Source organism: Podarcis pityusensis (assembly GCF_964106645.2).
Source record: "Podarcis pityusensis genome assembly, chromosome: 5".
In the NCBI taxonomy this organism is placed as follows: Eukaryota; Metazoa; Chordata; class Lepidosauria; order Squamata; family Lacertidae; genus Podarcis; species Podarcis pityusensis.
The window spans coordinates 83,789,375-83,803,851 of NC_138032.1; the positions used below are offsets into that span (position 1 = coordinate 83,789,375).

Below are 14,477 nucleotides of genomic sequence, written 5' to 3' on the forward strand. Positions count from 1 at the left end.
CAGGGATCCTATTGAGCTATTACATGCTTAAGTTATCCCCCTCTGAATTTAGAGGATTTAGGCCATTAATTGACTTTAATACATCACAAACAAGTGACGTCCTTTCACACTTTGTGCAAGTTGCTATTTCAACAAATATGTACACAAGTGAGCCCTGCAACATAATGTTGCTGTACGGAATGCTGCTGTTCAGAGGGTCGAGCCATTAACCCAGCTCCCTGGTTTCCCTCTGCACCGCAACAGTTAGTGAGCATTTTGTGTCCACTGAGTATGCATAGGCCTCCCCAGCCTGTTTTGGTGGGGAGGAACACACTTGCGCTTTGTTTCAGCTAGATTAAAATTTCTACTTTCCCTATTGATTTCATGAGCAGCTCTCACTTCCATCCCTCAGGACATTTTAAAATGGCTTTTCAGTGTGAACCAGAAATTGATCTATCCGGACAATGAGATGATTCTTTTTATCCTTTTTATAGCTAGGTCCACACATTCTATCCCAGACTCCCTTCCATCCAGTTCTGTTTCTCTCTCTCTCATTTCCTTCATTCAACATTTCATGCCACTGAGTTATCATGGGGCTGTTTGACAGGGATGGGTTCAACCTCTTAGGTTTTTCTGTAAAGTTTTTTTGGGGTATCAGCAAACCTTGGCGTTAACAAAGTCTGATACCTCTCTCGTGTAAGTGGGAGGTATAGCTCTGGCTCCAACACCACGATTGCAGGAAGATTAGAACTGATGTTAAAATGCATGGTGGTAATAAGAAAGTGTCCATTTGTAAGCTGCGTTTGGAAAACTTGTGAAGACAAAAAGTTGGTAAGCAGGGAACAACATTATTGGGCTGCACTGTTCACCTGACCTCTGGCCAGCCGAATAGCTGCAGCAGACCAGGATGGGTGGGTGGTGGCGACTGCATGGCAGGTGCGATGCAAACCCACCAGTGGAGCCAATGTGGTGCTCCTGCCAGCGCATTTGCACTGCCCCAATGTTACTGCTGCCATGCCCCTCTATATCCTGGTATACTGCAGTACCTCTGACAGAGGTCAGGTCAAAGGCACAGTCCCAGTACACCAGTGGTTCTCAAAGGGTGTGGCGCGCCACACTTGTGTGACAGGAGAGGATGGCAAGTGTGGTGGGAAGATTCAAGGACAATCAAAGGAACATTTAAACAATTCAGCATGGCATAGTATCGTATCTATCTATATTATTTGCAGATTATGGATAGATATCTTTTCAAAACGAGAGCAAGAGCATCAAGTGATGCTGAGGACAAGCCTAGTTGTGTTTTCCAATGCATTTATTATCAATAAAAAATCAGTTTGGCACAATTAAATTTTTATTCTGAAAGTGTGAAAAAAGTTTGAGAACCATTACACCATCCACTACCGAAAATGGTGGATGTGGATCCTGAGCTGACTGAGGCACCTTTACGTATACGGCCCTAATCTTGGACCAGAAAGTCCCCCAATTACAACTTGATGGCTTTCCCCAAGCTCAGGGCTAGACTAGTGGTGATGGTGGCAATCATGTCTGTTTACTTTGTAAAGCAGGACGTGATTTGATGTGATTTGAACATCCAAATGAGTGACCAGGGGAGGGGTTTTGAAACCCTCATCCCCTCCTTCTGTGTGGGACCAGCAAAGCATTCATTTTTTCTCAACCAGGATCACTTCCTATATGGAAGCTGGGTAAAGGGGAAGGTTTCAGCTCTCCTCACCCACACAATTCTTTAAAACTGAAGCTACACACCCTGCCTTATGCATGAATTAAGACGGACACATATAATTCAGGCAATGTGGCTTGCATGTTCACCTCATCTGGCCCACAGAAAACTCAAGAACATAAAACCTTACAAGTGAGATTGGAGTGCAGGAGGAGAAACAACCTAGAGCTGTGAAGCAATGTAGATGAAAACCTTAGCTGGGCATCTTCATTTATTTCAGCCTCTCATCGTTCATGCCATGAAACATGTTTTGCAGGGAAAACCAAGTCAGGAATTGTGAAAGCAGTTCAGATATAATGAGAGCACTATGCCTTCCCAGCAAGCTGATTGGCACCTACTGCATATAAAATACTCCCTGCCAAATAAACAAGCATGGGGGTGGCAGAACTTTTAATATGCCATTTAGAGGGAGTGAAAAAAAGCATGCAAGGTAATCCACCCCACCACAAACACACACATTGCTTTTATCATTGTAAATATTCTGCTATGAAACTTGTTACTTGCAAGGTATTTGCAGCAGATTATATATTTTTCTCTCCCACACGAAAGTTTGTGCATCCAGTGGCATTCTGTACACACATGACCCCATCTAGCTATACATTTGTTTTTTTGAGGGGGGGGGGCGTCACATAGTTTTACTTAGGTCATTTTTATCAATACTAGTTGAACTACTCTATTAGGTCCATTAATTTCAATAGGTCTACTTAAGAGTAAAAGTTGAATACCACCCCAAGAGTACAATCTAGTCACAGTTAAGCACAGTAAAGTTCCAATGGTAGCCCATACTTAAATCTCCTCCAGTGACATCAAGGACTGAAGTGGGGGGACAAATTGGATTGTGTTTTGCTTTGGGCTGTACCCAGACTAAGGCTGCAATCCTATACCAATTTACTTGAGAGAGAGAGAGCTCTGCTGAACTCCGTGGGGCTTATTTCTGTGTAGACATGTATAGGATTGTACTGTAAGTTCATCAAGTTTTAACCCCATTGAAATCAGTGAGGCAAATTAGTCATGATCACAACTAACTCAAGTCCCTTTGATTGCTGTGGGAATAAAGTGTAATTTACTCCAACCAATATCAGAAGCCTGAAAAGAAAGTTGCCTGTAGGTTTTGCATGAACCACATTTGAACCCCACTAATGGGCAATTTCACAGCACAAGTCTAGAATGCAGAGCCTTCCAAAATAGTCTAAGCTTCCCTACCTGAGCTTGATTATCTGTGCCCTTCTTCTTGCAGAAGTCTGGGAATGTAGTAGTGTTACTGCCAAACTTCGCTTCAACCAAAATGTGAGGTCAGGCTCTGGGAGAATATTTGAAGAACTGCAAAGGAAACAAACAGGAGTTTGACGCAACCAAAATGTCTCAGGAAAATTATGCACACATATCATATTTAGACATGAGAGCAACAACTCCTCTGTTTCCGGGCAGCTCATGCTGCACCAGTACATGGAAACACATGTCCAAATAGATGCTTCATACAAATTTCAAATTCCAGGAACTGATTGCCGCTTTGTGGGGAGCGAGTGGGAGCAGACTCAGATGATCAGAGCAATGGCCCCAGCTTTTCTCCCATCTGCAAAGTTTGTAAAGCAGCAGATCTGACGAAAAGTAATGACAAACGAGGGAGATAAAAAGTACACACACCTAACTTCTCTCAATATCATTTAAAATACCAAGTATTTGAAAAACTGTTAGTTTGAAATTGTTTATGTGATCTTGCAAGGCTTTTAAAACATGAGAACCAGTGCATTTTAACACCTCTCTGAAAGGTTAGTTTAATCGTAGATCATACAAAATTGGTTTCCACAAATGCATAATGGTTCATGTGTCACACTTGAACTAAATGGTTTTTAAATGGAGCTGAAATTATTTTGATGTGTACGCATTTCCCAGAATTCCACCCCTACAACCTTTCTGAAGCCAGCCCGTCAGAAACCCTTCCCTTAGAGCCTCATTAACAATTCAGATATTCTGATGACTTTAAAAGATCTATGGCTATATGTGTGTGTATAAAACCCAGCTTGACAAAAAAGATAAATGAATATAGAAAGAAGCTGTAGGAGTCTGGCAAGCTGTAGATCATCTGAGAACAGACTGTAACTTTATCATTTTGTCAGGAAGAATAATTTAAGGCACTCAATCAGTTAGCTTCACTGTGCAGGATTTAACATTATGAATTCCTATCAGCCAATCTGTTCACATCAGAGCAAACTTAATTAGAGAGTGAAGAACCTGGTTCAGAATCATACATGCTTCTTTTTTTTAAAAAAAGAAGGAAGCATACCCTACTCTTGAACACATATATGACAGAAAAGGCAAAATGTGCCTTTCTTTAAATAACAGGATCTTTTCCGTTTTTAATCTGTTAAGTAAAAAAATTCTACAAGCAACATAAAGTTATACATAACAAGCCACTAGGCGAATAAAACCTCAGCGTGTCAGCTAATTTTCTAGCACATAAATTTAAGCTGGACACCTAACAAATATAACACACATTCTCTAGAAACTATGCTCAGTTCCAAAGTAATATCAATATGTATCCGCAGCAGTGTTCAGGAGTGACTTCTGTGGGCCTCACATACATAAATCACTAAACCGGGCTGACTACCATCATAGCAATTTATTCATGCACAATTCTTTGTGTAAAGTTTCCAAAGGAACCCAACAGGGGTTCCTCTAAATGGGAACAGTGTGGATACTCCCATATGGGTTAAATTTTGTTTTGGGGTTGGGTGCATTGGCAAGGACCATTGTAGCAACAATCCCCTTCTAGTGGAGGGGATAGAGGCACCCACCTCCTCACCAAAGTAGGGCTCACTTCCATCCTCCCACAGATTCTTAGCCATGCCTTCAAATAGTTGCTCCTACCATAACCACCCATTTCCCCAGTTCCAGGAATTGAGAAAGCAGCCTATTTTTGGCCTTTGCCACTTGTGCATATGTTATCTCACAAACCCATTCCATTCCTTTTCCCACAGTAATCTGCCTCCCCCACTGACCCATAATGAAAAAAATTATTTTCTCAGAAAATATTCATTTTAACAGTCCAGTCTTTAGGGGTGTGGATGAATGACGTATGGCAGCTGAACCAACACCCTCTGCTGGACTCAAGCTGGCAGGGGAGAGGAATGCTTTTTTAAAAAATTCCTCCATCCGTCTCCAGGCTTCGAATAAAGTCTTCCTTAACTTCCTCTCTTTCCCTCCCACTGGAAACAATGGGAGGCAAAGGGAGCAGAGAGGAGACAGTCTCAGAAGCATTTCTCAATTTCCTCCTGGTTTGGGGGCGTGTTAAGGGGCAGGAAACATTTGGGAATCTTCAGATCCAAGCTGCTTCCCAAATCACCTCCAGAACATCCCCATTAGCTCTCCTCTGCTAATCTCCTTTTTCAATGTCAGAGCTCTCCAGAGTAGGGATCGTAAGATTGCACCCTAAAATGGGTTTGACTACTTTTTTGAGCCAATAATTTCAACAGAACATTCACAAAGTGGGTAGCTAAGTTCCAAGCTGCACATCAGCATTTGGTAAAATATGAAGTTGCAATATTATACAAAAGAGACTGTTGAAAAAGCAGAATTCCATATTGCATGGAATGAGCCCTCTGTATGCATCACTGTATGAGCAGAATCTCCTTCAAACCTGACAGAGATTTTAGAAACTTGTACTTATTTAGAGAATAGGTTATTTGACCGGGGTGGGGTGGGGTGTATCCTGATGGGTTTTGTCAGTGCTGAACAAGCTACTCATGACTGTATTCAGGGTAAACAAAGCCTGGGATGACTACCAAGGAGGTCATGTAGGAACAGACAGCAGCAACTATTTGTCAATAAACGCTGGGAAATACAGTAGCCCCAGCCCTGATTCAATTTAAATTTTGCATTTTCCAGTTTTGCCATTCAGATTCTGAGTTTGACATTTCGCATTTGAAATATAAACTGCATTTTGAATGCCAATTTTTAATCTCAAAATTCAAAATGTATGTGATTTGGACATGTTGGTATCTCTTAATTTGACTTTGGCAGACATGAAATAAAAGTCTCATGAATTGTCATCTATCTATTAAATTCCACTATACATTCTCTACCAGATGCTGTCAGATACTGATATTGTTGCACATCATCACTGTACTATGTCAGCTATCGGATATAGCCACCATGTGTTAATTCCCCAATAAACACTACATATTTCTCTAATGCCATTGAATAACATGTGTGTTGTCTAATACCGTATTTACTCGAATCTAATGCTCACCTTTATTGGCCAAATTACAATATGAAAATTAAGGTGCACATTAGATTCAATGCACATTCATCAGCAAATACTTTTTTTGTTTTGTTTTAAGGTTCTGAAAATTGAGGTGGTGCATTAGATTTGGTGGTACATTAGTCTCGAGTAAATACAGTACTAAAAATCATCTGTGAAATATTAAACACTGTTCAGATAATCAAGCACTCGTAAAGTATCTGACAAAGAAAGTCACAATGGGGACTCTTTGAGAGAAATGTATTGCGGCAAATTCATTTCAGTTCAAATTTAAACCAGGTAGTGCTTTTCTAAAAGCCAATCACTAGTCATTTCACTAATCACATTAAAACAGAGGGCAGCACTTCTGACACCACTTTGAAGGCTCTGGTCACCTTCCACAAATGAGTCAGTCACCTGCCAGTTCTTTTTAACCCTTTGCTTTCAAGCCTGCAAACGTTCCACCCTCTCTTCTAATCAGTGTTCTTGGGTTTATAAAATCTACAGCACTTCACTGCTAGCCATTATTCAAAGTCACTTTCTATTGATTGCTCCCCCCGCCCGCACCCTGCACTTTTCTCAACTGCTTTTGGCATGGCACTAATTAAACTTTTCCTTTTCCTCCTCCCTTGTTCTGTCTCTCTATCCATTTTGCTCTTTAGCAGAAAAGAAATGGTTTACAGATGAGCCGGATAATGCCTATCCCAGAAACATTCAAATCAAGCCCATGAGTACACACATGGCCAATCAGATCAATCAGTATAAGTCTACAAGCAGCTTGATACCACCAATCAGAGAAGTTGAAGATGAATGTTGACTCACAGAAGGCCAGAACTATTTTTTTTTAAAACAACAACTTGACAGACTTCATGAATGGTGATGTGACATTTGTTCCTCTTTCATGCCGAACCACTGGTGGGAAAAGTTAAAGAAAGGCAAGTGTTTGCCAGAAAGCAAAGTAGACAGATCTTTGTTTGTCTGCCTTTAATATTTGCTTCCATGTATTTTGGAAACTATTTCATTTATAAAACAACATAATCAAAGCAGTCATGTATAGCCTCTAGCGTTCTAAATTATTTTTATTTATTAGAAAGAAAATATATTTTTTTCTTTATTTCACTGTCAAGTATTTTCCCTTAACAAAACAGCTACAAATGTGGCCAGACTCCAGCAAAATATATATATTATATTCCTGCTCCTTTTCATGTCTTTCAGGAGAATGATGGTCACAAAACAAAGAAAAAAAATGTAATTAGAGAGAAAAATTATGTATTTTAAAAAGGTCCAACTTGTATTTTAGTAATTCAAAGAAGAAGTAACAAAGAGGAGCATACTAGAATGTTTCTTTCCTGGAAGATGTGTATTTTGTTTAGCATTGACACCAGCTCTTAATAAACTGAAGCATATTTATTTTGGAAAAAAAAGTGGAAACGTCATATTTTTGTAAAATTAACTTCATTCTGAAATTATCCATTAGATTACTACCATATGGCACAATCCTGTACACCCTTACCTGGAAGTGATCCCCGCTGAACACAATGGGTCTTACTTCCGAGTAAATATGCATGGGATTGCTCCAATAGTTACTACAGATGTTCATACAGAGCATCTTCCTCACAGGTAAATAGAAAGTCCAATATCACATAAATGGCTAATAGTGGCAATAAAGTAGCGGACGTTAGCATAGCATAAAACAAGAATGCAGCAAATAAATGAGAGTCTAATGGGGACTACCCAGAAAGTGGTAGAAGAAATGCTGCTTCCCTTCATTGCTTCATGTTGACTATGATTAGCACATCTCGGTGCAAAGGGGTCAAGCATGGAAATTTCAAGTTTATCACCAAGATTCAGAGGCCTTTAATCCCAACCTATTTTGTTTTGATTTTTAAGGGGAGGGAGACAAGGAATCAGATCGTAATATATGCCAGGAACTGGGTTTAGCAAAAGATAAGCTGCAGTTCCGGTCTTGCAGCCCGAAAGGTGACAAAACTAATTTCCATACCACAACTTGCCAATGGCCTCTCGTGCTTGCAAAAGCCGAATCCAGCCTCCCAATCGCAATACATCCAGATATTAGGTGAGCTCTAATTGTGATGTAAACATTGTAGTTCAGGCACTGCTCATGCTATACTGCAGCCACCTAATTTCTGTCTTCCTTTGTTAGGTGATAGAAATAAAACTTTTAATTTCCAAGCTTTTGGGACTCTGACCCTAAAGGTAACAACAAAACAAGCATAACTGTAGTAACAAAGAATAATGAATGTATTCAATAGAATATTTTAAAAAAGGCCTGTAGGAAAGGTCGCCAGGAGTTTTTTCTACAAAACGGCCAACAAGCTTTCTAGCCGTCAGGCAAAATGGTGATGTTTCATATCTGCGCTGCAATATATGGTCACTCCAGCATTTGAGGCTCTAAATAATTTAGCAACTCTCTCCGGTTTAAATTACGAACTGCTGATCTAGGCTGAGCTGGGGCAGATGATCTCCTGAAGTGAAGGGGGACACAATCAGGCAGAGGCAAGAGATTGGCATCAGGTTCCACTACACAAGCTGATTTTAGGCTTTGTAATTGTGCAAAGTTGTAAAAAAACCAAACGCTGAGATTAAACATTCTGTGATATTGTTATCATTAGAGTAATATCAGTGAATCAAACGAGTACTGAGCAGATAAAGGTGTCCACTATATAACCCACTATTTTAAGCTAAAAACTATCTCAGCTTTAATGTTTGTCTACTGGCTGCAGTACAAATATATTCATACTCGCACCTAATAGACTTAATTCCGGAGTGACTTCTTGGACTGTGACTACTTTGTCATTATGTTTTGTAGAATTAGCTTTTCAAAAGAGAGGAAATTAAGAACTGTGAATATAATGTATGGGGAATTGGATTGCTTATCAAAAGTACTTATATCACCACTTTCCTCACAAAGAGCAAACGAACAGCAGTTTGTTTTATACCCATATCACAATATCCCAGACCAAGGTGGGTTTTAGCTTTGAGAAGTATAAGTCTACAGGCAGGCTGCAATTTGTATTCTGGATTTTGCTTTAGGTCATTTAAATCCCCCCCCCCCAAGGGCACAATCCACCCAGACCATTTGCAAAGGCCAAACTGCAGCCTGTGTAGGTTGTGCAACCGCATGTGGGTTGTGCCTGAGTCTGTACTCCTTTTTCATTCATGAACTGCAAGACACAAAAAAGCGAAATATGCCTCAATGCCGAGAGAATTCACTCAGTTTGGGTCTAAGTGGTTGTTTGCTTTGAGAGCAAAGAACAGGAATTAAATCAGTTTAGATTACCTGTAAAGAAAAAAAGCTCACCGTTCTATTTCTTTGGCCACGTTATATAAAGCAGGAAGTTTTATAACAATGAAGTTGAAATAATAGAGAGTGGCACTCATAGCTCAGCTGTGCAATGCATCTTTATTAAGAATTGGGCAGGTCCAGGGTAGACTGTAAATAAATACAACACACGGATAAGCCCATGCAAAGATGATCACAGATTGGAATTATAGTGGAAGCTTTCTTACGATTTCCTTCTTGTGACTGCTAATAGCTTTGAATGACTGGATATGGATAGGCAAGGACTTGTGAATGCACTCCAATTCAGTGGGTTGAGAAAAAGTACAAAATGTGGCCTTAGGTATAGATAGAATTTCTTGAGAATCTCAGCTCACTTTCTAGTATGTATGTATGTATGTATGTACGTATGTATGTATTATTTTAAACAAGTTTCTAGCCCTTATTGCTATGAAGGTATATTGAAAGTTTCTGAGTATAGGTAAGTTTGTTTAAATCTCACTCAACAGGGAGGATGGCTGAAACAGATTTTCAGAAATCAGCATGGGGCAGGGGGACTTTATTGGCCTTTAAGCACAGTTCCTTGCTCTTCTCCAGATCTTGCAAAATTAGAATGCATCACTCAATATAACAAACACTGCAAAATAACATATACAGAATGAAGGAAACTGTGGAAAAAGTACTGTACTTAGTTTGCACAATTTGTAAGAAGTTCAGGTTTTTGGTGCAGAATATGGACTGTCTTGAGTGAGTACAAAACTTTAATACATTTCATATAGAGGACACACAGACAGCCCTGGGGAAGAGGCAATTCAGCCTTCATTGATAACAGTTTCCATGATAGCAGTAGCATTCCCAGTTGGCCGTGCCTGCCTGGATCACACACTACATTGTTCCACATTAATATGCAGCCTCAGAGAAGTGGATCTCTTCATATGAGGGCAGTTTCATGTGTGAACCAATCAGTTCCACAAGCCATATTTTACACCTATATTCCACCTTCCTTCCATAACAGAATTGAAGGCAGGGTACAAGAAGTTTCCAGGCAGTCACTCAGAGAGGCATTGCCAAGAGCCAAACCTGCTTAGCTTCAGCAAAACTGCATCATCAAGTGCCTTCAGACTATGCCCCAGGATAGTATCCCCCCCAAAAAAAACCACACACATCAAATACATCAGGCAATGATGACTTCTGTGTGACTGCAACCAGTTATACATGCAACACCTAGCCAGTCCAGGGCTGAGCCTTTTTTTGGGGGGGTCATCATTATGTCTGAACTCATGGCATGCTTCACTCCCGACAAACTATGAGCTGTAATCAAGGTTTATTCTTAGCATTACACGCAAACTGGGCCTACAAATCTAGATACAGTGGAGGCTGGCCCCTCAGCCATCCTGCATCTGCCTGCCTTTCTTGTTCACAACTGGTCCAAGAGGCAGCACTTGCCGTCATCCTCATCCTCCTTAGTCTCAGTGATGCTTTTGTAGAACTCACCAGGGAGGAAGATGGAAACGTCAGTTGTTGCTATTGGCTCTGCTGCTACCTATTGCTGGGCGCCCTGCCTTCCATCCCCACCAGCCCTTGTCTAGGCAACAGAGAAATTAATAAAGTCAGATAGGTGGTGTCTGGCTAAAGAGATGCCCACAAATTTATATTCAACAGAAGGTGGTTTTTCTGCAGCTACCTTGTGGTGGCTCTCATACACGCAGAGCCTACAAGCACTGGCTACTGCACAGGCAGGACCACAAACACATGGCTATCCTGCAAACATGATCCCAGTTTCTTATCCCCCTGTGCCGTCAGTCACACACACTGAATATTTGCACACACTAGCTCATGGGCTGCTTAGTGATAATGGTGTTTCCTGCTTGGCAGGGGGTTGGACTCGATGGCCCTTGTGGTCTCTTCCAACACTATGATTCTATGATTCTAATTAGAGAGGAATAAAGCCAAGTCTAAAGATGTTTTTTCTGTGCTTTGAATTGAGGATGAAATGAAAAGCTAAATTTTGGAACTGGAAAATATTGGGAAAGGGTTTGCACATAGGTGAATTGCCTCTAGACAGTCAATCCTCCAGTTCTGGTGGTAGAAAATGACAATGAATGAAGGTAGAGCTGCAAGTCTCCCCCAATCCCATTGAATTATGCATCTGTAATTTCAGAAGTTGTCTGGATTAGCAGCCACATAGCAAAATTCAAGAGACAACCTCTTAATGGTCTTGCACCATAAGGTGTGATGACTCCAAGAGCCACACATTCTATAATTCAACATTATACCAGTGCATATAAGACAAGTCTGTCAGTGGCTGATAACCCATGACAGTTAAAACATGGAAGATCTATATTCAGATACAGCATACTTCTAATTAGTAGATGCCAGAGATGAAACAATGTCAGATGGTTATCTTCACTGTGCCCTGCTTGTTTTTGTATTGTGTATACCGTAGGGGTTGGTCACTGCTGGAGACAGAAGGCTGGATTAAATGGACTACAAAGAGATTCTTGCATTCTTAAGTGCATACTGTGCAATTAGCTGCTTCTTTCACTTTAATTGTTGCACTGTGTCATTCACAGCTGAGTTGAATTGAATTGAATTGAAGAGTCTTTTCTTCATTTGTTTCAGCTCCCTCTAAGCACTACTTAGTAAGAATCACTGGGGAAGAAACTGCTATGGGATCTCTCTCCATCCAGGGTATATCAAAGAGTTAGCCATTCTAGATCTAGAGAAAGAGGCCACAGTAACAGGGAACCAAGTACCCAGTTGCCTTGAGGAACTAGTAGGAGCAACACAAGTAAGGGGGGAGTTATGTCGTTTCCCCTCAGCCCCTGCCAATGCAGACTTTTTCTTTGTGCATTTTTCTTTCTTTCTTGAGACTCAGCTAAGGATAAAGAGTTAAGCAAGCAGAAGCAGGCGAGAATGCAAGGATGAAAGGTATTTCCTCAAGCACACTATTTAGCAGTGATGCAGAAGGCAACCACAGAAAGCTTTCACTATATTTTTAAAGGAAAATCAGAAAACAGTATTAGCGTCTAACTATTAATCTGGTGTGGTGGATGCCACTGAGAGGCAAGCAAAATGGGTAAACTTGAGGGCTTTATTTGCAGAAACACGTGCTTAAGGTACTTTGCAATAATAAGCTGCAGAACTCGCCACATAACAACAGCAATAACTTACAAGTGGGTTAATGATCCATGCTTTCAAAATTGAGCATTCATGACAATGTCCACAGCCAAGTCGGCCACCTCCTCCTTTTAAATACCTTATAGGGTCTTCAAAGATTTAAGTACACCACACATAAGTAGCAGCAGTTTAAGGGCTCCATTTGCGGCATGCACCTGCCAGGGTCACCAGTTGTCCTACACTTTAAAGCATCGCCCCTTTTTGTAGAATCGTACCATTCCATCTACATGGGGAAGAAAGACCAATCTCACCCGTGACCAACGTGGCCAGATGTGCGTGATGCAGCTGTGCAAGGGGCAGTCTGCTGCCATGCTGCATCAGGGTAACTGGTTTTTCCTTACTTCCATGTGTCCCATTTCCACAAACTCCACAAAGAAATACCCTCATCTCAGATACTACTAGTCCCAAGCACGCCTTGTTTCCTGAAAAATTGACCTGGCCAACCTACATACATATGACCCTCGAGAACTGACCAGTGAAGCACTCTTAAGCCTGCCTAGTTGCATTCACTTTGGCAGGCTCCCTCACCCTCGAGTGCTATGCCCATGCTAAAGTGCCTCCCAAGAGCAGGCATAAGCATTAAACCCTGGCAGCAATGCGCTCTCTATGCACTGATCACCCAAACATGCTTCCCAGTGGGTTTGTGAGGCAAGCAAATTTTCGTATTGTTTTGTGGCAGCTATTGTTGCATGTTCCATTTCACCCAGGTTCATTCCCAATTAATTTACGGTCTGGAGGCCTTCAAATGAGAAAAGAAAACTGCACAAATGCATCTAATTGAAATTGAAGGAGAAACACTAGTTTGGTACCTTAATGCAGATTAGGAAGATAAACTAGAACAAGAACAAAAAATCATTAGAGAAAAGTCATCAGATGTTTCCAAGGTGAGGTTTAGTAGACTTGTGTTACATTTTCAAAGCAATCTTTTTGAAAAATTAACTTCTCCTTTGGGATACTGTCCATGACATACATGTGTAGTAGAAGTGGCAAATTTTAAATGGCTTGTCATGAAAACCTTGCAGTCAAGATTTAGAAATCTTGTGAATTATCAAAGGTGGCCTACCCATTCTCCCCACGGCCCAGCAATGAAGCAAATATGGGACTATGACTTACAGAGGCATCTGTCTTAGCCAGCTGTTTCTCCCAAAGGGACAACAGGGGGGAAAACAGGGGTGTTAACTCAAAGTTCATCAAGAAAAAGGAGTGTGGCTTCATCATTTGTTTTGTTTGTTTGTTTGAGTAAGGATTGGAGGGAGAGAAAGAGAGTGCGCAAATGCTGGTGCTCAGAAATGATCTACCTGACTTTGTCATATGTAATATCCAGTGATAAATATATTGTCTTGTAAAAAGGGTTTGTACATAACTTGTACATGGTTTCATTTTGTATTTTTCTCAGATTAAAAATTTATGTATTTGTGTTCTAAAAACCAAGGAGCTATACTTGTGTGGCTTTTTTCTTCCTTCTTTCCAGTGGCGTAGCGTGGGGGGTGCAGGGGGGGCTGGCCGCACCGGGCGCAACATCTGGGGGGGGGGCCGCTCGCACTCGCAGCTCTCTGCCCCTACCTGGCTCACTCACTCTCTCTCACTGCAGTGCTGGCTGTGCGAATCCGATCCGAGCCGCTGGATCGCCGCCCACTGTGGAGGGGGTGGGTGCCAGGCGTGCGGTGCGGAGAGAGAGCGAGGGACTATCTGGGGGAGGGACAGTGCAGCGGCCGCCCAGCGCATCGCTGAGCGCGGGAGAGAACCACACCAGACCAGACCAGGCAGCAGCAATAAGAAGCTGGCAGCGGCGGCAGGTTAGGGGTTAGGGGGCGCAAATTACTTGCCTTGCCCCGGGTTAGGGGGCGCAAATTACTTGCCTTGCCCCGGGTGCTGACAACCCACGCTACGCCGCTGCTTCTTTCCCCCATGATATAATGCATATTTAGGTTGGGGGTCATATGCATATAGAAGCAGACGTGTGCACACACCACCACAGCTTACCAAGGAATTATGTGTGCAAACAAGTAGCACACGTGATTTCCAGCCCAATCTACCAT

At 41.6% G+C, this 14,477-nt stretch overlaps 1 protein-coding gene and 1 long non-coding RNA gene across 49 annotated transcripts in view; one reads left to right on the forward strand and one right to left on the reverse strand.

The window, feature by feature from the left end:
• Positions 1-13,869, forward strand: part of KCNMA1 (potassium calcium-activated channel subfamily M alpha 1) — a 561,760-nt gene extending 547,891 nt beyond the window's left edge. For 8 of the 14 annotated variants that reach the window (XM_081007630.1, XM_081007632.1, XM_081007631.1 and 5 more), the window contains one exon: positions 6,620-13,869. In XM_081007630.1, coding sequence (XP_080863756.1) covers positions 6,620-6,774 — 155 coding nt within the window. In that variant the 3' untranslated portion in view covers positions 6,775-13,869. The remainder of the gene's footprint in view (positions 1-6,619) is intronic. The other 6 variants (XM_081007640.1, XM_081007628.1, XM_081007629.1 and 3 more) reach the window with 3 other exon arrangements.
• The window catches only part of LOC308478243, a 205,995-nt gene that overhangs the window by 73,237 nt on the left and 118,281 nt on the right, over positions 1-14,477 (reverse strand). For all 35 annotated transcript variants that reach the window (XR_013986916.1, XR_013986917.1, XR_013986937.1 and 32 more), the window contains one exon: positions 2,921-3,037. This is a non-coding gene — a long non-coding RNA (uncharacterized lncRNA). The remainder of the gene's footprint in view (positions 1-2,920; positions 3,038-14,477) is intronic.